Source organism: Chaetodon auriga, chromosome 7, assembly GCF_051107435.1.
Source record: "Chaetodon auriga isolate fChaAug3 chromosome 7, fChaAug3.hap1, whole genome shotgun sequence".
In the NCBI taxonomy this organism is placed as follows: domain Eukaryota; kingdom Metazoa; phylum Chordata; class Actinopteri; order Chaetodontiformes; family Chaetodontidae; genus Chaetodon; species Chaetodon auriga.
The window spans coordinates 25,929,220-25,952,712 of record NC_135080.1 but is presented as its reverse complement, the minus strand read 5'-3'; the positions used below and the strand labels follow the sequence as shown (position 1 = coordinate 25,952,712).

General features: G+C 39.8%; 1 protein-coding gene across 3 annotated transcripts in view; it reads left to right on the top strand.

Moving 5' to 3' along the window:
- bcas3 (BCAS3 microtubule associated cell migration factor) overlaps positions 1–23,493 on the top strand; it is a 332,868-nt gene that overhangs the window by 6,749 nt on the left and 302,626 nt on the right. For all 3 annotated transcript variants that reach the window (XM_076734875.1, XM_076734874.1, XM_076734877.1), the window contains exons 6-7: positions 7,079–7,160; positions 11,673–11,745. In XM_076734875.1, the coding sequence (XP_076590990.1) occupies positions 7,079–7,160; positions 11,673–11,745 (155 nt within the window). The remainder of the gene's footprint in view (positions 1–7,078; positions 7,161–11,672; positions 11,746–23,493) is intronic.

Below are 23,493 nucleotides of genomic sequence, written 5' to 3'. Positions count from 1 at the left end.
TCGACATTAACTGCACTCAGTGATTGATAGACTATACATTTATCATTGACAGCAAGTGCAACCAATCAAGAGTCCAGCAGAATGGAACTGACAAACGATAGATGTGAATACAAATAAAGTTTCAACACCCAAATCTATACTCTTCTAAATCTTGATCTCTTTTTCATTTATTCTTTCAATTGAGTGCCACCAAGAATAAGTGACATTCAGTTCTGTACTGTCAGGTGTGCCAAGTGCCTTCCAAGTGTCTGCTGCTCAAAGTCTCATACAGGGCCACCCAACAACATTAAATCTGAGTGCATCTATTAAACAAACATAAACCTCATATTCACAAACCATATCAAGACTGTATAACATTATGTATCTATACATATCTGAATATGTACACACGTAAATGAATGTTCATATAAGCTCTATGGATACTCCTAAACAATTCTTTCCAATTAGAATATCAGGGAATCTGGAAATTGAAATCCAGTGCAACACCATAAACTACAGCCCGAGAAACAACCATATGAGAATAATTCTAATCATAATTAGAATGTAAATGTTGGATTTCGTTAAAATGTCCTGGTACTCTGTTTTTGTGTTCACTCCTTGTAAACAATGTAAATCAACTTATTTTAGTCCATTATACTATTCAACATGTCATCATTCACGTTCCACTACTCCTGATGGGAAATATGGCCACAAGAGGGCGATAATAATATTTTGATAATATAATAAAAAGGGTAATTTTGATTAACATGCTCCCTGTTATCAGCATGTCAGATGTGTGTCAGAGATTAAATCATGTATTGAATAAAGACCTTAAAACAAAGGTGAAGAGACAAACATAGTGTGATTAATGCATAATGTAAGTGTTGTCTTTTGTTACTCACTTTGTCAAGCTGTGTTCAAATACATTTTTCAAATTAAATATCTTCATGTTAGGGATTGGTGTTCTATGAGAGACTGTGCATAGTTGCTGTAGACTTGTAGTGTGTTAGCAGCTAGCTTTATCTGTTTGACCCTAGTTCAGACAGCACTGGTTTCTTTAGACTCATTCAGCCTGGCTTGGAGCGAATAACTATCTGAAATGGAGAGGAGCTGGTAACTCTGGAGCAGAGTGGTCTGATGAAGGACTGTAGTGAGACGTTGTGGTGGTGTTCGTAAACAGGGACTTTATTTCCTCTGCAGCAGTAAACACACGACCGTCTAACACAATTACACTGCAACCTGAGCTTATCTGGACACTTTCACACTAGTTATTATAGCTCACACCCTTTAGCATGTAGCACTTTACACACACAAGAGATCAGCTGATGAGCTATGTCACACAGGTTCACAACAAGGGACAAGACGCATTAACTATTTGATTTTTTTTAAACAGTTTAATGACCTGACCATCAGCGTGATGTCCTGTTCAGTAGATTCACTTCTTTGAATCCGTCTTGAAAATCATTAGAAGATTGTGTCCGCTGTGCGACTTAACAAATTACCCACAACGCTGCAGAGCTCACCAAGTATTGCCTTTCACGCAGAGACCGTCACTGAAACCTGCAAACTTCACATGCATCCTCACATACACATGTGAGATCTTAGCGCACCAAAGTCCTTAATCAGACTCTTTCCAAACATCCCAGCCCGTTGGTAAGAGGACACACTCTTACTTTACCCTTGAGCACACACATTGGCCACTGTGATGTGGCAACTCCTGTGCTGCTAGCAGATTTTCTGTTGCAGTTATTATGGTGGAGCAGAGGATTACAGCTGTTTCAGCCACACCACACACGCCCAGTAAAAATATAAGCTTGGTGAGGCTCCTCTGCCTTTCAGTTTCACTTGAACTTGACACCAATTCTGATTCACACAGTGCAGCCCGGCCTGTTATCACACGCTGTCCTTCCTCATTGTTTTTCTTTCAATTTTGAAAGTTTATGGGATGTTTCTGGGTTGTGTTTTTTCGCAGGGTTTTAAGTAAGCACTGAAGGTGCCTCGGTCTCGGGCTCTTGAGTGGCTGTGAAGTGTTTGTGACAGTTGCTAAGCCAACACCCTCTGTAATGGCCTGGCAGAGCACGAACATACACGTGAATACACACTCGAGAGATGGGGACTCCTGACTGGTTGTATGGATGCTGACAGAGCTGTTTAGGCAACGTAGATGACTGTCGCCTCGCGCTGGAGAGGTGTCATCCACTGCTGTCTGATAAAAGGCAGACTGTCGTGGACTAATTGTCTGTCTGCATACGTGTTGAGATGAAATGAACAGCTTGCAAGAAAATGTCTTCTGCAAGTGTCAGTGGATGTGCTGGAGAGCCAGAGCTGTATCATCAGTCCATAATCCCGCTGTAGATTTGAGAGATATTAATATAAGGCTTGAAATTTCTGTAATACAGACACTGTAAATTTTCTACTAGTAATGCATTTGCAGGAGTTTCTCTTCCCTCTGTAACAAATCCCTTGATTGTTTGCTTCAAAACCTGTTCAGAAATTTTAAAATGGACAGAATTTAGTTTTAAGATGGGAGAGAGGATCAATGCTAAGTTCAGGCTACTGTCAGCTGATAAGTGAGTATGTCTCTCCCTCAAGGATTCTAGAATAACAGTGTGTGGTTTTAATAGGAAGCTGTTCTTTGATTCTGTGGTGCACAGATCATGGTGTCTATGTTAAAGTTTTCAATGGACAGTGTTTGCTGCAAAACTAAAATATAGGTTTCATTTTTTTTTCAGTTTCAATTGGCATGATATATTAAAATTAGCCTTTTTCACACTACATTATTATTTATGGGTAGAACACACATCAGAAAAGTTTAATCATGAAATCCAAATGGAATTGAGAGTAGTCCACATTGATGGAATGATTCTGAGTCACAGCTGTGGCTCTTTCCAGCAAAGGAAGGAGTGAAAGTGGGACTCCCTTGTCTGTCCTCCACGTGTTTCCACTATTAGCATGCAATTGATTATCATAAACTTAGCATGTAATTGAGTTTATGTAGGCCTTTAGGTTTCTTAAAATATAAAGAAATACTTGGCTCAGAGATGGTTGTAACAAGGCATCACAACCGTCCCAGAATCACCAGCCGTGTTTTCACCTCATGTGAACTCACCTGACTGCAAGTGTGACACATTAGTCATTTCTATTTTTAGCTTACAAAACAGTGATTCTCATAATGCTCGTTTGGAACATTTGATCTCGGGACATTAAAAAATGCATCTGATAGATGTGATTTTTTTTCTTCATGCATTCATTCGCACACACATGCACTCCAGAACCTATAGACACACATTAATTGTTGTGGAGAGATGTCAGCAGCTGGCACCTCTCCAGCCCCATCCACACTCTATACCAACTGGTCCATGCTGGATTTGATCTGTTCCCAAGTGGATAAGGAGAGATAAGGAAAAATATAAATTTGATGTTTGCTGACTGTAGCTACTCGTCTTTTAGTCAGTATAAGTTGTAAATACTGTATATTGCACTTTTCATATTCACTTCAGAATGGCGATGATGATTGAACACAAGGGCACCATAAGGGTGCCATCATGACATTTTGGATGTAAAACATGGGGGGCGGCTGTGGTTCAGGAGGTAGAGTGGTTGTTCACTGATCAGGAGGTCGGTGGTTCGATCCCCGGCCTCAGCAGTCCATGTGTCGAAGTATCCTTGGGCAAGATACTGAACCCCAAAACTGCCCCTGGTGCTGTGCCGTCGGTGTGTGAATCCATACGTACGTTGCTTTGGATAAATGACTAATTGTAATTGGAAAACATATATTCACTGGTTAGTGCTGTGATTTTGAGGCAGCTAGTACTTCCCTACAGTGCTGACACCCAACTTTGACTCTTTCCTAAATAAATCTTTCTATAGCTGCTTGAACTTAAAATTAAACTTAAATTTTCCTTGTGAATATCTCAATATATGTAGGGGAAACAGTTTGACAGGACGGGTCGTATGATTGCAATTGTTTTAAAGACAATCGTTTGATGAGCTGTTTGACAACAAGTGTCATAGATAACATACACCCCACACAGCTGATCCTTACTCTGTGTCGTCTGTGTGACCATTCCTGCTGACTGTGTGTGAATGAGTATGTGAGTTCATTTTTTGATCCTGAGATGCCTCACATTAAAAAAAAAAAAAGTTTATTTTAGTTGTTTTGCAGCTCAGCATCATAAGTAGTGCAGCATCGCTTTCGGCTTGTATACTCATCATTTTCGAGCCGCATGTTGTTTGAAGCCCATGAACAAACACCTGTTATTGTACGATCCCTGAAGCGCCTGCTCGCTCCGCACCGCCAATATGTCCAGCACTGTGTTAGTGAGCGCACTCACTTGTGAATATGGCCCAGATATCTGTTCACAGCTTATGGCATTACATTTGGGAGATTAAAACAGAAGAGCAGACACTGTGATTCCGCAAAAACATCCGAGCCACAAATGAAATGAATATAATGAATAACTGTATGCAGAGAAAACAACTTTGAAAAAGCAATTTGGCATATTGCGTACGCCGGGCCACTAATGTAATAGTGGGAATGTTGTTGATGGCAGTGGATGTCACAGAGAGCCAAGTAAGGCGAGGATGAGCGGCGGGGTAATGCACAATAACCCTGCGCATTAACCTCCGGCCCTCCCCTCTTCTCATTTTAATCCAGCAAATTCCATTATTCCCCATTGCAGGTCCATTTGTCTGCACAGGAATCTTTCCCTGCTGCCAACCTCCTTTTATTCCTGCTATCAGTGTTCGCATAACCTGCTCATGTCTCCAGTGTTAATCTACCACTGCTGGGCTGCAAGCACTTTGAATAAAAACACAGCTCCAAATCCGCCACTTTTGAAAAGGCTACTAATTGCACAAAAGAGCGATCATCCCCTCAGATGGGTTTAAAGACTTAAAACAAACAGATTAAAGCACTCGTAAAGTGATAATGCAGGTTTCACTGTAATTTAACGCATAAAAGAATAACAAAAGTGGGGCATTCTGCGCTTAGAACAATGTGCCATTACACACGCCAGACACTGCAAAGAGCCACACAGGCCATTGACCTAATATACTGGCATCACATGAATACATGAAGCCTAAACTGGGCCAGGCAGACACACACATACATCCATTAAAGCGTTTTACACTGTGGCTGCATTTCCTCAGTAATAAAGACCGTAAATGCAGCAAACTTTAAAATCCTCTCTAATAGGGCGACCTTTAGTGTTTATCCCTAAATGTAATTTCAAGCCTGTGTAAATGTGCCGGAATGCACTTGTTTGATCACTGAAGTGGGTTGATGAACAGAAGTTTTAGAGAAATAAATCACACGTGACACTCACAGCCCTTGAATTGATCATCCACTAAAGAATCAGCTACTGCTAATGTGTTTTTTATTTCTCTTTTCATTGTTGTAGTTGTGTATTTTATAACACTCCAATAATTAGCTGCATGTTGATAGGTCTGGGTATCGAGCTTCAGTACTTTTGGGTACTGACCAAAATGCGTTGTCAGGTACTCAAATAGATGTCAGAGCGAATGATGAAGTGAAAACGAAATGCAATTAAGTCTGATTATCAGACTAAAAATGTGTGCATAGCACTGTGTGTTGAAGACAATTAAATACTTGAGTTGGCATTGAATGCCAGTTCACAGCCTTAGTTTATTTTTTTTTTAAATAAATACTGTGTTTTGGCCAAGTTTTTGTTGCTTTAAGTTAAGACAAAATTAAACAGCAACAGCGAGGTAGTAAGCCCCTCTCACAAAACCTTCAACACCAAACAGGACGGCTCTAAATTATTTGAAACATCTGAATTTTTGAGTATTTTGTGGGCTTAATCAAAGTCATATTTAAACATTTTGTCCAAAAATGCTAAAAATCAGCTTGCATGTATGTCTGTATAAACTGATGATTGCTAAATAGATACATTCTCAAATAGTAGATGTAAGCTAGAAAGAGTATAGTAATGGTGTTTGCCCTAATCAAAGAGCAAGGTCGTTTCCAGACACCTGGTTTTGCACTGTCCTTCACAAATCTTATTTAAAGGGAACATCCATTATTGTTTCTGTACCAGTGTTACAGGTATTAGACTAGAATGCAGTGAAGCCTCAAAACATGTTTCACACAATCACAGACAAGTGTTGGGCAGTTGACTTGTTACCTTGACAGTAAAAAGTTCATGGAGTGGTCAAAGGTCATGTTGGGGGATAGACTGAAGTAACTGAAGTAGGAACCTGCAAAGTGGGTACAGCAACAATAGAATTCACAGCGTCCATATAAAGCTGTTGAACATGCACAACATCATGTAACCTTTAGTGTGGTGAGAGCGAAGGTGAAGGAACATTTAGGTAGGCCTCTCGTCTTTATCCTTTTATGATCATGCAATCAGAAACAGAAGGTAATCTTTGGACATTGTAAGATCTGTTGGAAACACTGGTGAGAGTGTTTCATATACTTTACAGTCTGTCTGGGACAGAGACATCATGGGCTTCTGCCCACTTGGCATTGACCTGAATCCCAAACCCTTCCTAGTTGGCTGTGTCATAGTAAGTGTAGGCAGCTCGTTTGCATTGCGATGCCACTGGGCCTTTTATTCTGTGCTCAGTAGATTTTACTTTGTGGTTTGGCTGGAACTTCAACCACCCGACCGCCCTTGTTCCCAACCCTCCCTCCCTGCCTCCCCTGTCTCTTTCTATGAACAAACCAGTTGAATACAGTTGGAATAGATTATTTTTCTTGTAGTGTGAACAAATGCATTTTTGTCTTTGTGCTTTTTGTTGTTCTGCAGAAATTTCCCTCGGCTTATATCCTGCATGGTTATTTTGCAGGATACAGAAAAAAGCATACTTGTCTTAAGGTGTACTTATTAAGACCAATGAAGCTTGAGTTTCCAGTGGCAACCTTTACATCAAAAAAGCAAAAGGCAGGAAATAATGCTCTTATAAAGTGACACCTGTGAATATAGAAGGTCACATGGCCACAGGTGGACATCATCTCTGGAATGTCTCATACCTCAATATTTTAGCCTTAACTTCAAGTCTAATGTCAGTCTGTCTCTAAAGGACCAGATATGTGAACTACATTATCTTCAATTGAAATATCTTGTTCTTTTAGTTGGCAGGGGAAGCCCAGGAGCTGTTCTCAGTGCGCCACGGTCCGGTGCGAGCCGCTCGCATCCTGCCAGCTCCTCATATCAGTGAGTATCCTCTGCACCTGAACCTTCAACCCTGTGAAAGAACAAACTCCAAAGCACACACTTCATATTCCACCTTCAAATGAGGCTTTGATTAGTTTATCTGCCTGCTGTACCATGAGACTCTTCATGCTGCATCCTCAAGGTTTTTCCAGCCTGATGAGTATATTTCAGGTGATTCTTTATTCTTCTTTTTAAAAACTATACTGGTTGAATGATGTTATTCAGTTTAATTTGTTTTGCTTCACAGTAACACTCTTGTCAGTTGAATACAATTTATAAAGCAACAGTTTAACATTTTGTGAAATATGCTTATATACTTGTTTGATGAGAAGATAGATGCCAGTTTCATCCAAATATGAAGCTATAGCCAATAGCTTGTTAGCTCAGCTTACCACAAAGAGTTAGCCTGGTTGTGTCCAAATATCTGCCTACCAGCACCTCTGAAGCTCATTAATTAACGTCTTATGTTAAGTTGTGGTTTTAATAATTGTATTTCTGTAATTATGCAGCTCCAAGACAGCATAACAAGAAATATACCCTGACCGAGAAACAAGCCCAGCTGCCTCCCACACGCTTATTTCTTAACACTTGATTTACCTTTCTAATCCTTCAGTGTAGAAGGGATATGGCAGAAGAACACATTTTCTTTGTAAGTCCTCTGCAGTGTTTTTTCAGGATGACTTTCAAATGTCTCTTCTGGGGAAAAAAAACGCTTTGGTTAACATGATTTTGGCATTCAAGGTCGACACTTAAAATGAAATTTTGTACGGCACATCCTAATGCATCTTAGGGTTGTGGGCATTCTAAGTAGTGCTATATCATTAAAATTAAAGAGTGCTCCATGCTGCCTCATCCTAATGTTTAAGTCAATCTACGATTAGTGTTGGCCTACTCTCAGTCAGCGGTGGCAAGCCTCTGAAGTCAGTGCGTTCCTGCTGCCAAAGTTCTGCTGGAAACTTCTCACTGTACCTTCACTGTTCTGTTAGCAATCTCTCTCTAACTCCTCTAACTCTAAATCTTAAGGATTCTTGTATATCCTGTTTAGGTAAACATGCATGGTATGGATTCTGTCTTCGTTCTCTGTTTACATTTGTGAACTGTAACCTGCACCATGTCTTTTCCCAGAGTTCGTCTTCCTCATGCTGTATGTGGTGCTGCCTAATGTCTTTTGAGATTCCCAAAGCATTAAAAATGAATCAAACTTCTTGTCAGACTGTCTTAAAACAGGAAGGGTTTCTATGTAGCTGCCATTTTTAAGCAGAATTAAACAGTTATGCAGGGAGACATCTTAAATGGAAGAGATGCCAAATTTTCTGTCCATAAGCAATAATGTAATGCTGTCTGATGACATGTTGCATTAATAGTCGGTGGCAAAAGCCATTTTCGGAAAGTAGGAAATTAACTAATGTACGCTTGTAAGAAAGAAGGGAGTAAAAATGGGTGTGAAATGTTAGATTACAACAGATAATCATCAATTAACCCCTCAAATGCACTGACCGTAACTGATGTAACAGAATGAGACTATTTGAGCATGGATGTCTTCAGTATCTGACTGCCTGCGTTCTGTCTGATCCTGTTCTACTTTTAAGCTTTTCTGCATCCTCATATCACTGGCCTCATTGTCTCCTGACTTTGAAAGGGTGTTATAAGAGTGAACAAGAAGAAGAGTGTTTCCATCCACATGTTTTTATACACATTTTCAGTTTGTGTCCAAAAAACGGATGAGAACGCCAGAAATTACAAGATTTGTACTCATAAAAAGTGTAATGGAAACAGAGTTGCCAAATCAATTATAATTAATTCACATTTCTTTTGCCAGTTTTAGAAATTGAGTTAAAATTTGTGCTTAATCTGAGGAAAACTCTTGTCACAAGAGTTCATAACAAAACGTGTATTCGGAGTGTGACATTCAGAAAACCTCTAAATGTCTGTATCTCTAAGTCTCACTCCCACTGACTCTGGAAAGACTGTGCTTGGCTGCTTAAATTGTAGAATCTAGCAGAGTGCAGAAAGTGTAGTGAACTGTGGCGTTAACTGTACAGTTGGACAACCTGTAAAGGTTCCTAGTAGCTGAGGATGGACTGAGTTTAGTTTAGTGTAACCTGAATGATAAAGGTTAGCCCAGCGTAGCAGTATTACATGGCTGTGATTCATAGTGGCTGGGAGCCAACAGTTGTAGTATGCTGACAACGTCACTGTTTTGGAATAACTGCTTGACTTTGGCCAGTTTTGAGTGAGAGCTGGGCCTTAAAAATATCCTCAAGCAGAACGTTGCGTTATGTGAAATCATTGTAATTGTGTTCTCATCCCTAAACAACAGTATTTAAACAGCATGGCTTTTGCAGCTTTTGGTAGTACTTTAACTGGAAAGAATATTCAACCAAAAATTTATTCCATACCATACAGACTACGGTGTGTGAAATGATTAATTATTTAATTATGAATTATTAAAGTGTTTGCTTCCACAGCTGCTTACCTTAATCCTGTTTTTCCATTTTGTTGTCATATTAATTGGCATATCAGCAACATTGAAACATTTTATTTCAGTTAAAGTGTCTTCTGAAATAGGGAAATAGTCACAGTGATGGCAAACAAATGTTTCACTGATTCCACTGTCTTTTTTAAACTCTGGAAAGCTGTAAGTATGAATACCAGTATTCATATTTTCAAAGCTATGATGTGAATGGTTTAGTTGCTCCAATGGTTAGATCCTTTCCAGACATGAAGTTTAAATTTCGTCTCTGCAGGTGTCAATCAGTCCTGTGAAAGCTGCCATATAGGCCCGCTGGTTTGTTGCATTTTTTTGGTGAGAAAATCGCCTTTTTGTTCTCTGTCTGTGTTCCGGTCTTTTGGCAGATTTCAACAACATACAATGGCAGCATTTGAAGAGCGCTGGAAGTGGATGAAAGCAAACCACAGTAATAAGAAGCAGCAGATAGCCTCAACACATGAGGGGAGCAATTCTCTCAGCAGAAAATAAATATGAATTGTACTACTGGAGGGAAGGACACTGATTGCAATCTGCTAGGGTGCAAACAGTGTTGCACTGTGGTCAGCCATTAAAAGGCCAATTGTCTGGGATGCGAGGCCGTGGGTGGACGGACTTAGAAAGACCCGAAAATAGGTGTTGATTATAATAAGGCAAGGATCCTCTTTCCTAGAATAGAGAGGGAAGTACTGGTTTTCCAAAGGGAGTAAATGCGTTTACACATCCTCTTAGGAGTTTACAACTTGTGATCTTCCGTTGTCTTGGAAAATGAGGCAACACTGTTCCCTTGATGGATAACAAATAAGCATTGAGGAAATGTGAATATATTGTGACTATATATGTGTGTGTGCTTATGCATATGTATGTATATGTGCTGTAGCTCTTTGTGCTCTTTTTCAGCAGAGCCCAGTTTGCATGTCTTCACTTTAGAGCTACAATTGGGATCCTCCCACACTGTAAAAGTCATACAGTGAAGCTTAACAATTAGCATGTTACTGGAATGTTTCAGGCCTTGTTATATAGTGTCATCTAAACATGCACCCATCCCCTCTCTTACATTGAAGCATGCTGTCCACAGGGAAGTCGGTACTAGCTTCTGGTACTGTCCCTTACAACAGTAATGAAATCAAAGTTTCTCTGTTCATTAAATGTTGCATTCTTTCCCAGAAAGTTTATTTTAGTAAATGTGCCATTTCATTAAGTCTGTGAGAGTCATATTTATGTTTCAACTCCATATCTTGACTGGGAATGATGTCCAATGACAGAAACATGAAAAAGAAAGGATCCTGTTGGGAGTGTTAAAGGCTTGTATTTGCTCTCACGCCATACCACAGGAACCCAGGCTGATTACTGTCAAGCCTCAAATTACAGTCCTCTAAAGGGTAACATCTTCTTCAATCTAAGCGCCCCCATCCTCTCAATCCCCTGATCCACTGTCCGTCCTCAAGAATCAGACAATCAGGGAAAATATGGGATCAGTCCACTTAATGCAGCATGTTTTCTCTTCATTTTTTATAAATATGCCTACTGGGTTTTTACCATGCTGTAATTCCACCCCGAAACCGAAAAACAAACAAAGAGAAACAAAATCATACTCCTTCTGCAACATTCAGGAGATTTCTCTCACTCATTTCAATCCTGTCGCATATTATGTTCTTTCATTTTCTTTTCCCTCAAGTTTCCTTTAAAAAGCTCACAAAGTAGAGGACCAGAAAAAGGTAGAACACCAAAGTCTTCACGATATGTGGATTCCACATTTTGACTGGTCCACTAACTTGCTAAATAAGGCCTGATTTTGGAAAAAATCTCCATTCATCAAACATGTTTCGTGACCATAATTGAATTACAGGGCAACAGTAGTAATGTAATCAGCACGTTTCCTGTCATGGTAATAGGCTGCCTGTTGAATGAGGGTGGGCAGCACTAGAGGCCTCACATGTTCGTTTAAAGAATGTCCCCCTTTGTTGTGTGCAGATCATTCTGTTTCTCATCTGCTTCTTTCTATGACTCCTCTTCCTTCTCAGGTCCTCTGAAGACAGACAGTTTTGTTGACAAGAGGCCCCTGCTGGGAGTTTGCAAGAGTACAGGGTCCTCTGGGTGAGTTCATTCGTTATAATAAAGCTGACCTCACCTTCTCTCTCACCAAGATCTGGCATGTTTTTAATGCTAAAAGTCCTTTGCTGTGTTCTTCATTTACTCCTATACGGTAGGTCCTGTATATAATAGATTCCAACCAAACACTACATTAATGTCAGTCACTCTTGAGCACACCATCAACCAGATATGAGTTTCTACTTCTGCGATTATATTTGGCCTGAATGAAACTCTTGAATCGTTTGAGGCCAAAATGGGTTTTATTGTACGTAACAAAACGATGAGTAAAATGCTTTTAAACTTAAATAAACAAATGTAAGTACACACAATAGATTAAAATAAACCATGAAAATGACACCACAGTTTCTCCAACACATGTAGCAGTTATAACAAACAGGCCTTTGGGTTATATAACTTATCAGAAGCAGATAAACTGAAAATACAAAGGGACCTTAAATAATACCACGAGGGACACCACAAGAACAGTTTGTTGAAGAACAGGAGTTCAGGAGTTTTGTGACAGAATGTGCCATTTTAGGTGAACTGCCACATCTATGAAATCAGGATGTTTTGTTGTACATCATTGAGAGCTGCTCAATACTTACGTCACTGGTGACTATTTAGTTCAAAATCAATGTCTCGTCCATTTAAAGGCCAACTATCCCTTAGGCAAAGGCCGTGGATGCACGGCTCGAAAATAGGTGTTGATTATAATAAGGCAAGGATCCTCTTTCCTAGCATAGAGAGGGACGTACTGACTTACCAAAGGAGTGAAAAAGTGAAAAGTGATGGTCAGCACAGCCTAAAATGGTTGGACACTGCTCTTTGCTAACATGTAACAATCCATTAAAATATGCCCAGGTCTGCTTAATACAGATCCTTATGATCATGAACTGTGGAGGTCCATTGTTCACTCTCCATTTAAACTCTTGTGGGTTTGACCAAATTCTGAGAAAAATATCTGGCTTTTAAGTTGCTAAATGCTCAACTATGTTTACCAGCTGGGGTTAGTTTCACTAACTTGCTGTTCATTGTTGGGCAGGCAGCATGTAATGTGTTCATCAGAGGTTTTTCACTGAAAGCAATGGAAGCTATTAGTTATGTTGGTGAGAGTCCTGAGACTGAACCAAAATAGTTCAGTTACAGGCTGTAAAACCAAAACAATTAGCTGAAAAGTAAAATAAAAAAAAAAATAAAAAAAAAATATCTCTGTGGGTCCATCGCTCACAGCAATGCCTTTCACATTACACATAGTCATTTGACCCATTGTTCACATAAAGATATTGATTGGAGTAGCTTTAATTTGATTCTGATAGATAAATTGCTGCCATACAGTATATGTTACCCATGGCTGCCCAACAATATGATAGAAATGTTTGAAATATTCCAAGGCCAAGATTTATTATTTTCACAACTCCACCTTCATGAACTGTCTTTTCTGACATCTTATACGTTCAGTCTTCTCCCTCAGACTACTGAGAAACGAGGGACATTTTAAATTGAGCTTTGACTGACAGCATTGCAGATGCTGGCGCAGCAAACCAAATCATGAACCTGTCTATCTGAATTATACTGAGCATTTGTTTGAAGCCTGAGAACATTAGAAACACATTTCAATGTAATGCAGTCTGGTACAACACTACCAATAACTACGAGCTCAGTAATAAATATATAGGTGAACTAATAATTCTCTGGCAGTGTTAACAAAATCCAAATATTATAAGCTTGTTAAATGTAGAATTTGCTACAGATCTGTTGTATTGGATTTCATTAAATTGTATAGATGTACCGTAATAAAGGGGCCAGAGAATGTGTGTCTTTTATTGGTTTGATTTCAGGGAACTGTCTTGAAAAGTCCACAGACTGCTAGGACACCAAAAGGACCGACAGTAAAGCACCCTCGATGCAATGTTGGAATGACCCATCCTCATGAAATTTTGTCTTTAAAAAGTGCAGAAGGGAGTGGAAAGTGTGTTGCTCTTTGCAATGTTATGAAGTACAAATCCTACATCTGAAAGTAATTTTCTCTTAATAATAAGAGGCATCAAAGGACACCCGACTTCTTGTTATGAACCCTTCACATGCACCCAACTGGAGCCGAGCCAGCGATGTAGGCTTAGTGACTCTGAATCATGGATTCTTCGTGGCGCTATGGTTGGAATTCGAGCAGTACCTGAATGCCCCATAGGCAGTAAAAAAGAGGAGACTAACCCTGTGTAGATCCCTGGGATTCTCAGAGTTGGGACAAGGAATGTCATGTCTTTGTTTAGTGAAAGAAAGCAAATTTAAAAAGTGACAGACCCCAAGGCACCTCTCCATACCCAGTCAATGCCCTCCCCTCTTCCCCCGTCCTCCATTTACTTATGCTGCTTTTCCAGAGCAACACAAAATTTAACTCAATATATCCTCCCCGGGAAATGAAATAAGGAAGTCTGTCTTCAGCTGGGTCTTGATGGAGACCACCTTCTTGATGTTTTCCAGGGACTGCCGCCCCTGTCTCTCTGACGCCGTTGCTGTTGCTTCTGCTTTTCCTATGTCCTCACTGACACTGAGACAGGCAGCATTTTGACGGTTTGGCGAATCATCCAGGCGTCGCTCGACACTAATGCTGAAAACATGCACTGTGTTGAAAAGCAGAAACCCTGACCTCTGGCTGAATGGCACAGCCTGGTTCTTCCCCCTACAGAAGTGCTTGGTAAATAACACTCTGGTCAAAGAGTAGAAGGAAAAAGGCTTCCGGGTGCGGCACAGTACTTTCCATTGGGCCTGTTCATAAACTTACTAAGGTCCTCACACAATTTTTAGCATATAATCATTTTGAAATAACAGATTTTGTTAACCACCAAAAAGGATGCCGTCTTGACACTTAAATGGAAAACAGATTGGAGCCTTGGCTGCTACAGCGGTGCTGGTTTAGAAGTTGGTTCAGTCAGCTCTAGGCTTAGATTACAAGATTTGCAAATTAAAGGAAAACCAGAGAAGGGAAAAAGCATGTGTGCTGAAGCCCTGTACTTGTGGATTTCCAGCCAGGCACACTCAACATAATTTTATCAATGGAAAGGATTATGCGTTAAGTCCAAACCATGTATAGATCCAGTGATTTTCTTGACAGTAAAGCTACATATGCGTCCCTTTCACTCTCTGCACCAGTGCCAGTGGGCTTTGGGAATTAGTAAAGAATGCTGGTGCCATTGCAGACCTTGGTATGTCTGCTCCCATTTCTGGAAAAAAATGTGTTTCCGTGTGCTGTTATCATTTTCTTTCATTTTAATTACATCCACAGGTATTAAAATTCTGTGAGATTTAAGGCTGCTCGCTGTGAATGAATGTAAATTTTATGGCTAGGACAGAGGAAACTTAAGTGTTTGTGGGTGTTTGAGTGCACATACTTCATAGGCAGAAGTTCAGTGATGAATAAGTGTGCTTTGTTCTCCAGAGTTTGGGAACTGTGACATTTCCAACCTCCAGCCACCCCCGCACAACATCTCCAGATGCTGGGAGGATGTGATCCTTTTTTCTTTTAACCAATATAGTCCTCTTTCACTGTGCAGATTACTACTGGATGTGCTATTTCAGGGTTCTGGCTAATACAGATGGATATTCTGAGCAGATATCACGGTCACCATTGAAGCTATGGATACTCTTTTTTTCAAAGCACAACCACAGGACTTTTATCTGCTTCATGCCATGAAAGTCACTACTGTCATTCCAGTCTAATGCTTTTTATTTTTTAAAGTCTGCATTTGCCAATCCAAAACACACTGCAAACTTGTTGTACATTCAATATTTTCTTCTTTTGTATCTAATTCTAATTATTCTTTTCATTCATGATTATTGACACTTTGTGCAATCCAATACCATTCAATGTGTTAATCTGGGCAAGTGTGAAGTATAAAGACTAGTGGTCACATCAAGTGCATTTTGATTTAGACCGATTTCATTGTTATTCCATTTGAAACAAAGGTGTAACTTCCACTGTCACAGCTGTGTGTAAGTGTCTTACCTGCGTGCCATAAATTATAAAGTTATGTTCAGTCACAGCCATTAACATTCAGGTATTGCAAAACAAGAACCATATTGAGTATTTTTGTGTCAGCGTATTTTTTCTTTACACCTAGAACAACTGTTATGATAACTGATTAATCCCTAAAGCTATTTACTAAACAACAGTACCAAACAGTCTGTAGCCTCAGTTTCTCAAATTTAAGGAATTGTAACTTTTCTTTTGCTTATGTTTAGCTTTGGTTTAGCTAGGTTCTGATGTTTTATAGACCAAACAATGAATCTATCAAATTAGAAAATAATATGCGTTAGAGATGCTCCAAAATATTGGCTTTTTATACAGTTTTTTGACTAATACCGCAAAACAAATGTGCAGAATCTAACGTTGTCCGCACACGAGAAGAGCATCTTTGGCCAAGTTATATTATGCATCTGACAGTGTTTCTAAATATTTCATAATAGATGACCCAGTGCCCTTGGTTTATCTATTCTCATTTATTTTATTTATCTCATCATCTGTTCTCACTCTATTTCGTGTAACTCCCCTTAAATCAGTTAGGGGTTTTCCCTTTCCAGTCAGTTTAAAAACCTGTTTATGTTTCAATTTTATTGAGCAACTGGTCATTCTTTATTGCTCAGTTAACACTACGTACACTGTCTAAAGGCAGTCAACTGAGTTGAGTCTCTGCGTCTTTACAGTGGTGTTGTAAAACCAGTCCACAAAAGTCCCCCATAGTGTAAAAACTGTTCCTGTGTTGCATAGATAATTGTTGGACAATGATGTATGTTACTGATGCTGGAACCAACACATTCCAATCAAACCAAACCGAACCGAGGCATCCAGTGTTTGCAAAATTGTGCAAAGGGCTTCAGGGTATATTCATCTCTCCACGTTCTATCTTTGAGAGGCATTGTCTGACAATATCCGTGCAAGCTGATGTGCTGTGAATTTATTCCCCTGCATGACTAATATGTATCTGAATAATACTAATGGCATGAGGTCATATGTATTTTCATTTGGGCTACAGGTAATGATTATTTTTCATTGATTAATCAAAAATGTGACAAATGCTCATCGCAATTTCCCAGAGCCCAAAGTGAGGAATGACATTCACCTCTAGTTGCCGATTAATTTTAATTTGGTTGACTAATCGATTGATTGACGAATCGTTGCAGCTGTAATTTTCTGTTCATTAAAATTTTTGATGCCACGTCCGGGCTCTCACATTGGCAGTAAATGCCATACAAAGTCAAAGGTGAATGTACAGCAAACACAGTTTCATACTACTAAACATTCATATTTAAATCTGCTTTAAATCCCGCAGTGAAATGAAGCAGGTTATTAATTACATGGCTGCAAGCAACAAATTCCACTTAGCTCACACACACATACAAACACTTTTGATGGCATAAGCCCATTGTGGCACTAAGCCCTTGTGCTTCAGTGCATTTTCATGACAGGTTTTGCTCTGTGGACTGGATGTATCCGTCTTCTAAAGTGTATTAAATGGAAATCATCAAGCATTTGTATAAAACGAGGCCCCAGATTAAGGGGATTTGGAGAAGTGATGCTTTTTATCCACCATGAGGTTATGGTGTTCTTCACTGTCACATTATGACCACCCATGAGTCGTCATAATGCGCACGCACACTCATGCTGTCCAACCGTACTGTATGTGTAGGGTAGATGCAACCTCGGGGAAGTTATCCTGGAGACTCCATGTATTTATTTCGTACCTTTGCTATCATCATGGTTTGATGTGAAGCTGTATTGATTACGACATGTCTCCACAATGATGTCAAAGTTCAGATAGGAAGTCATACCAGAATGGAATCCACAGACACTGGTGGTCTTTTGTCGCTGCTGTCCAAAGGCAGGAATGTCACGTTCTCACTGAAAGAAACAGTTTTGATGATATTGTTCCTTTACCCTTTCGTCATGCCCCTGCGTGGAAACGAGAGTGGCTGTAATCTGGTCTTCACTTCCCCTTTTTCATTGCCCCACACACACACACACACACATACACACACCACCACACTGCATAGGCAGAGCTCCAGGGCTCATGCTTCACTCCGGAGCGTTTATTTTGACTTGCATGTCTGTTTTATGTCTGTCGAAAATGTGTTCGGCCTCGCCAATCCTCCCCCTTCAAATAGGAAGTCAGATTAAACTCAGTAGTACTGGAAGTGGTGCACATAAACACACCCGACAGGCTGAATGATTAGTAATGACTTTTCAAACCTTTACCACAACCCCATTCCCTAAACCAGGCCTCTGTGGTCAAAGCAATTAATATTTTATTTTACTAGCAATTAAAACTTTCTTTCCTTCTACATTAAACTAAAGATATAGCAGTACTAATGTAGTTTTCTTCATATGGTGGATGAAAGATAAAGGGGCATTGGCTTGGTTAAGTAATACTGCTGCTTCCATAGCATCTCATAATAACCCTTAAGTGGCCAAAAATCATTGAATGCATTTAGGAATAAAAACATTTTATCTCAGGAAATGTCTCTACTGGAGACTGGATTCTAATTTTGTATAGATGTTAATGGAGGAGCAGAGGATGAATCTTACTGACTTTAGTTGTCTCCTGTCTTCTCATTTAAGCACTGCCAGTAGGCTAAAGTTTTCACTTATTACTGTTTAAATACTTTTGAAATACCTCAATATCTACTAGATGGATTCACAGAAAAAACAGACGCAGGATGAATTATGGGCAAAATCAGTGCAGTAGGGCTGACTTAGATAGACTGACTAGTGTCACATGGCTGTTAAAAATAAAAGGTTACGGTTGTTCTTTTTTCTTTGCTAGGCTCATCCACCGAAAAATCACTAGGATAATGACAGAGTAAGATTTGGATCAAATTCAGACTTAGACATCCCACCCATTTAGTTTGATTTTGCAGGTGTTCACTAGGTTGTGCAGCACTAACTTACTTGTATTGCCATACCATATGTCATTGATCTGATTGATCATTGACTATAACCAAATGCAGATCAATGGCAAAAAAGCCTGAACAATGGTGGCTCCCGAAGACTTAAGTGTAGATGCTGTTATAACACAGTTATATCACAACTGGAGAGTTTTTCTTCATTGAAAGAAGAAGGTTGACAGAACAGCACCAAAAGCTTTGCTTGATGGAAAAGATGTTTTCTCTCTTCTTTTGACCGGATTTGGCAAGAGTTTGATTTACTATGTCATATGGTTTGTTGATCTGATAGGTTGAAGTCAATCACATGCCAAGTATTTTCTGAATGTCCTTTTCCAGACGGTTTAGACTTCCCAAATGAGACGTCTGATGAATATGCGCCCTTCTGTGAGTTTTTACCTTGTTCTCAGAGTCTGGATGCTACGGTGGTGCATACATGTACAAAACAATCTCTGGGGTTTCTATTGGTATTTAGCATGCAGTCATCCTGTCATGGATTCTTCTTCCCCCTGGTCCCCTAAAAGCATCTGCAGATTGCTGCTTTGATCGTTTGCAAAAATTAGCTGTCTCGTGCAGACTGGAGGGTCATATAACTCAACGTCTCCTGTGACAAGAAAACCTGCGCCTTTATAGCTTGTAGAGTTTTTAGCATTTTTTCCACAAGTGGTTTTAACTGGTCATTAGCCAGTCTGATGTCTCGTGTCTTCTATCGCGCTTGGTGGCCTCTCACCAAAATAACAGTTCTGCTAATCTGTTTTGGTTCCAGAATAAGGCTTTTGTAATTTCAGTTGTTCACTCATTGTACTGGCATCTGATTTTTAGTGGAGGAAGATGCCAGCACGTGGGTGGGTGGGGTTAGTGAGAGTGCCTTGAACTTCCAGTGGGTGGGGGATTATTTGTAAAGGCTGGAAAGTGAGTTTTGAGAGCCAGAACTCTTAACACCTGATGAAATAATCATTAAGTCATCTACACTGTAACTCATAAATGTTGTATCCTCCTCCTAGCTGCCCACTAGGTCGTATATTTATGCACAAGCAGATGCAAAAATGCAAAGTTAACTTGTCACATTTCTAGATGCAGCTTTAAGATGTCAAAGCAGTAGAAAGAACTCCTCCCTGACCAGATGTTTCTTGAGTCAAGTGCTTCTACTTAACTTAGACAGAAAATTGGCGCACAAGGTTAAAATGGCTAAAATTGGATCTAATGCAAGCTATGATTTTAGTAATGAATATTAATGTCCACTTCACTGCTGTCAAAGGAAGAAGCTGGATTTATGAACTGCATATACATAGTTTCCCATTTTGAATTTCTTTTCATTTTTACACAATTTGTTGTTTGGTAGTTCCTAAAATTACAAGATGGATATTCTTACAGCCTGCTTGCTCAATTTTAATGGTTTTGTTTGCTATTTTGCCCAATTTTTAGTTATAATGCAATGCTTTATCTCTAAGAATTAGTGTCTGTACACTGGGAGGGCAGTGTGTTTCCAAAATGCTAGTCATTACATTGTATGTGCAGTATTAAACAATGAAGGAAATGTATTTCTGGCTGTTCTGCAGACATGGAGCTGTGGTTGAACTTTTTACCCTAATTACTTTCCTCCTAATGCCTGCAGCTTGCCGGAATCACTGTGCGTCCCTCCAGGCCTCCAGCAAGCTCTGATGTGGTCAGCGTTTGTTGAGTGTGGGGGGGGCGGGTTTTAACTGAGAATGAGAGGAGTGGGAGTAAAAAACAAAACAAATAACAGGAGGGGGGAGAGAAAGAATGTTGCACTGCACTTTTTAGTTTCCAGTTTACATGGAGTTGGACACGCAGATATGATTGTCTACGTACACATGGACCAAAGGGCCTTAAAGTGATAAGAAAAGATTTTTAACAGTATATTTTTAATTCCATGACAACTCCATGATCTGATAAAGTTTATGTGATATGATTAAAGTGGATGCTGAGAAAAGAGTATGTGGTCAGTTTATGTGTCTGAGGTCCTAAGTCAACTTTGAATATCAACTATCTCCCTTTCGTGTTGCAGTGGAGACTTTGTGTCACATTGTCTGAAAGCTTTTGCAGAGGTTTTCCTATCCTGCCAAGAATACAGTTCTGGGGAGAACTTTGAGTACTTGTTGAATGTTGGCACATACTATTGGATATTGGCATTGTTGATTTGAGTTTTCTGGTTTCAGTATTCAAAGGCCCTATCAGTTGGACCCCAGTGGAAATGCTACTCCTCAGAAGTTGAGCAGTTTTCAGTTGGAGCAATAGAGTTCTGTCTTTCAGCAGAGGCAGCCTTGACTTCCCAAACCAAGGTTGTATTTGTTTAGCATTTCCACAGCATGTAATTGTCGTTCGTATTTGGGGAGCTTGTAAAACTGTGCACCAGTCGGAAATGTGGTGACGTCCCTTCCTTGTAAATGAATTTATTTGCCTGCTTTTTAATTCCTCCTCAGGCTTCCATCTATGCTTTCCACAGCCACATGAAATCTTGTGGTTTTGATCCCCTGGTTTAGTTCACATTCATAAAAAGATGTGAGCAGATTCTCTCAGCCAGAAGGAAAGTGCTCATGGAATAAGTGCAGCATTGATTTGAAAATTAAAATAACAGATGTCAACATGTTTCATCTAGGAGGAAGTACACAGACTAGATTGATGATAATGGCACATTAATAAGACACGCGCCATCCATAATGGTCTGTAATGACCATTGTAAACAGTTGCATATCTAAAAGTAAACTCACACATGGTTGTAAAAGTCACATTAAACATTGTGTTGTTAGGAGGTTTTCCAAATCTGGTGCAGTGCAACACAGTAGCAGACCAGTAGGACAGAAAAATGACATAAGTAGCCAGAGTTTACTGTAGGGCCAGTCTAAGGAGATGGATTCAGCAGGTGTGCCCTCTGGTTCATTTACAGCATGGCAATTTAGGATTAGAAAAACCCAATTATGGACTGATGAGACCTTGACTCAAGTCATGTCTAATTGTTTCACTTGCCACTAAAAGTGAAAGCTGTGCTGAGAATATGGCTTGGTATTGTTTGAAATCTTTGGATACTTGTGCCAATATGATGGTATGTCACAGTGAGTAATGAAACGCTCATCTACAAAACCTTTTTAGCAACACTTGCTGCAGGGGTCTTGGGATGGTAATTGGTTGGTCCACCATTTAGGCCCTGACTGAATGTTTCAACAAATCTTAGATAAATTGCCATTAATGTTATACAGATATGTATGATCAAGCCTCAAAAACTAGTACCATGAAATGTAGTGCAGACATTCATGGTCACAGAGACAATAAATTCTAATAACTTGTCGATATGCTGACTTTTCATATAACACCACCAGCAGGCAAATCTGGTAAAAACAAACAAAAAAAAAATCCAGTATCTTCTTACTGAATTGGCATGTAATGTTTTTCAGATGCTCATGGTAGGGGATCGCCTGTTACCTCTGGTCAAAACTGCAGTTCAATGATGTGGTTTATGAAATGCCTATGAAACACTGAATGGTAACATGGAAAACTAAGAGAGTAAATATGGTGAACATTACCAGCCGACAGTCCGGATGATGGCACATTGACGTTAGCATTTAGCTCAAAGCATTTGAGCATTTTTTCCAGAATTTTTACAAAACATGATAATGGCCAACTTGCTCTTGTTCTTGTATCAGCTTGCATTCTGTGTGTACTGTATCTGGCAGGGTCACTCCCTTTTCTCCTAAATTTCTGAAGCAGGTTCTTGTCCTATCATAGGAAGTAAATGAGCCAAGCCTCCTTTCCTCCATCTCCCTCATTTTGTATCCTTTCAGACCCAAGGGCCAGTTTGAGTAATAGTAATTGACACATTGATCTAATAGGGCCATCATAATAGGCCTGTTACTGAGCTGGGGAATGGTGCTCGGCGTCACCTTAACATGCGCAAGGACTGACATCCCGCCATGATCCATAATGATAATTGTGATTTAGCCTTGCTTTCAACCTACGCCTCAACGTCCCCGGCATCAGGAAATCTTATTACATCTGACCCTGCATTGCCTCCATTAGAACTGGGTCATTTGTTAAAATACTGCAAAAGCAAAACAGTTGAACCCTGTGCCGTTTTGATTCTATAATAGTGGGTTATCATTGTCCCTTTGAATCAATTCAGAGGCCCATTTTTCGGGATAAAGCTTTGAATTGGATTGATTGGACTCTGATAATGCTGAAATCGATGATGCAGTCGCCTGAAAGTAAATTATCATAGGGTGAAATTTTTGTATTAATCTTAATGCCTGTATTCTTGATTGGTAATGGTAGCCAAGCTTGCTGTGGGAAGGCCTTTGAAATGTTGACGATCAAGACAATCAGGGTGGAAAAATGAATCAGGGGTTGGTCAAAACTTCTGTGGTACCTCTTTTATCTTCTCCAGTAGCATTCATTGGGACGGGAGGGAGCAACACAGTTGCGCTAACATCCAAGGCGTGTCTCCCCTTTCTCTCTCCCTCTCACACACACATGCACACACACACACACACAGAGTACACATGCAGTCCTGGGACGATGTTTTAATTCTGGGCCTGGGCTAAGAGATCTGAAGGCTCACATGGCGCCACTGCTGTCCGGCTGTTGGCTTGCAAAACCTACAATAGCCACACGAGTTTGTATCTGTACTTTTAAATGTCTGTATGTGTGTGCAAGCATGTGAGCACATGTGACATATACATAGCAGAGGAGTTAACTCATGTATCAGTCATCAAGATGGTTGTTGAATATTGTTGCAGCAGTTATTTCATCTTGGATCTCTGGGTGTGTGTTCCTGCCTTTGTCTGTGTTAAGAAAAATGAA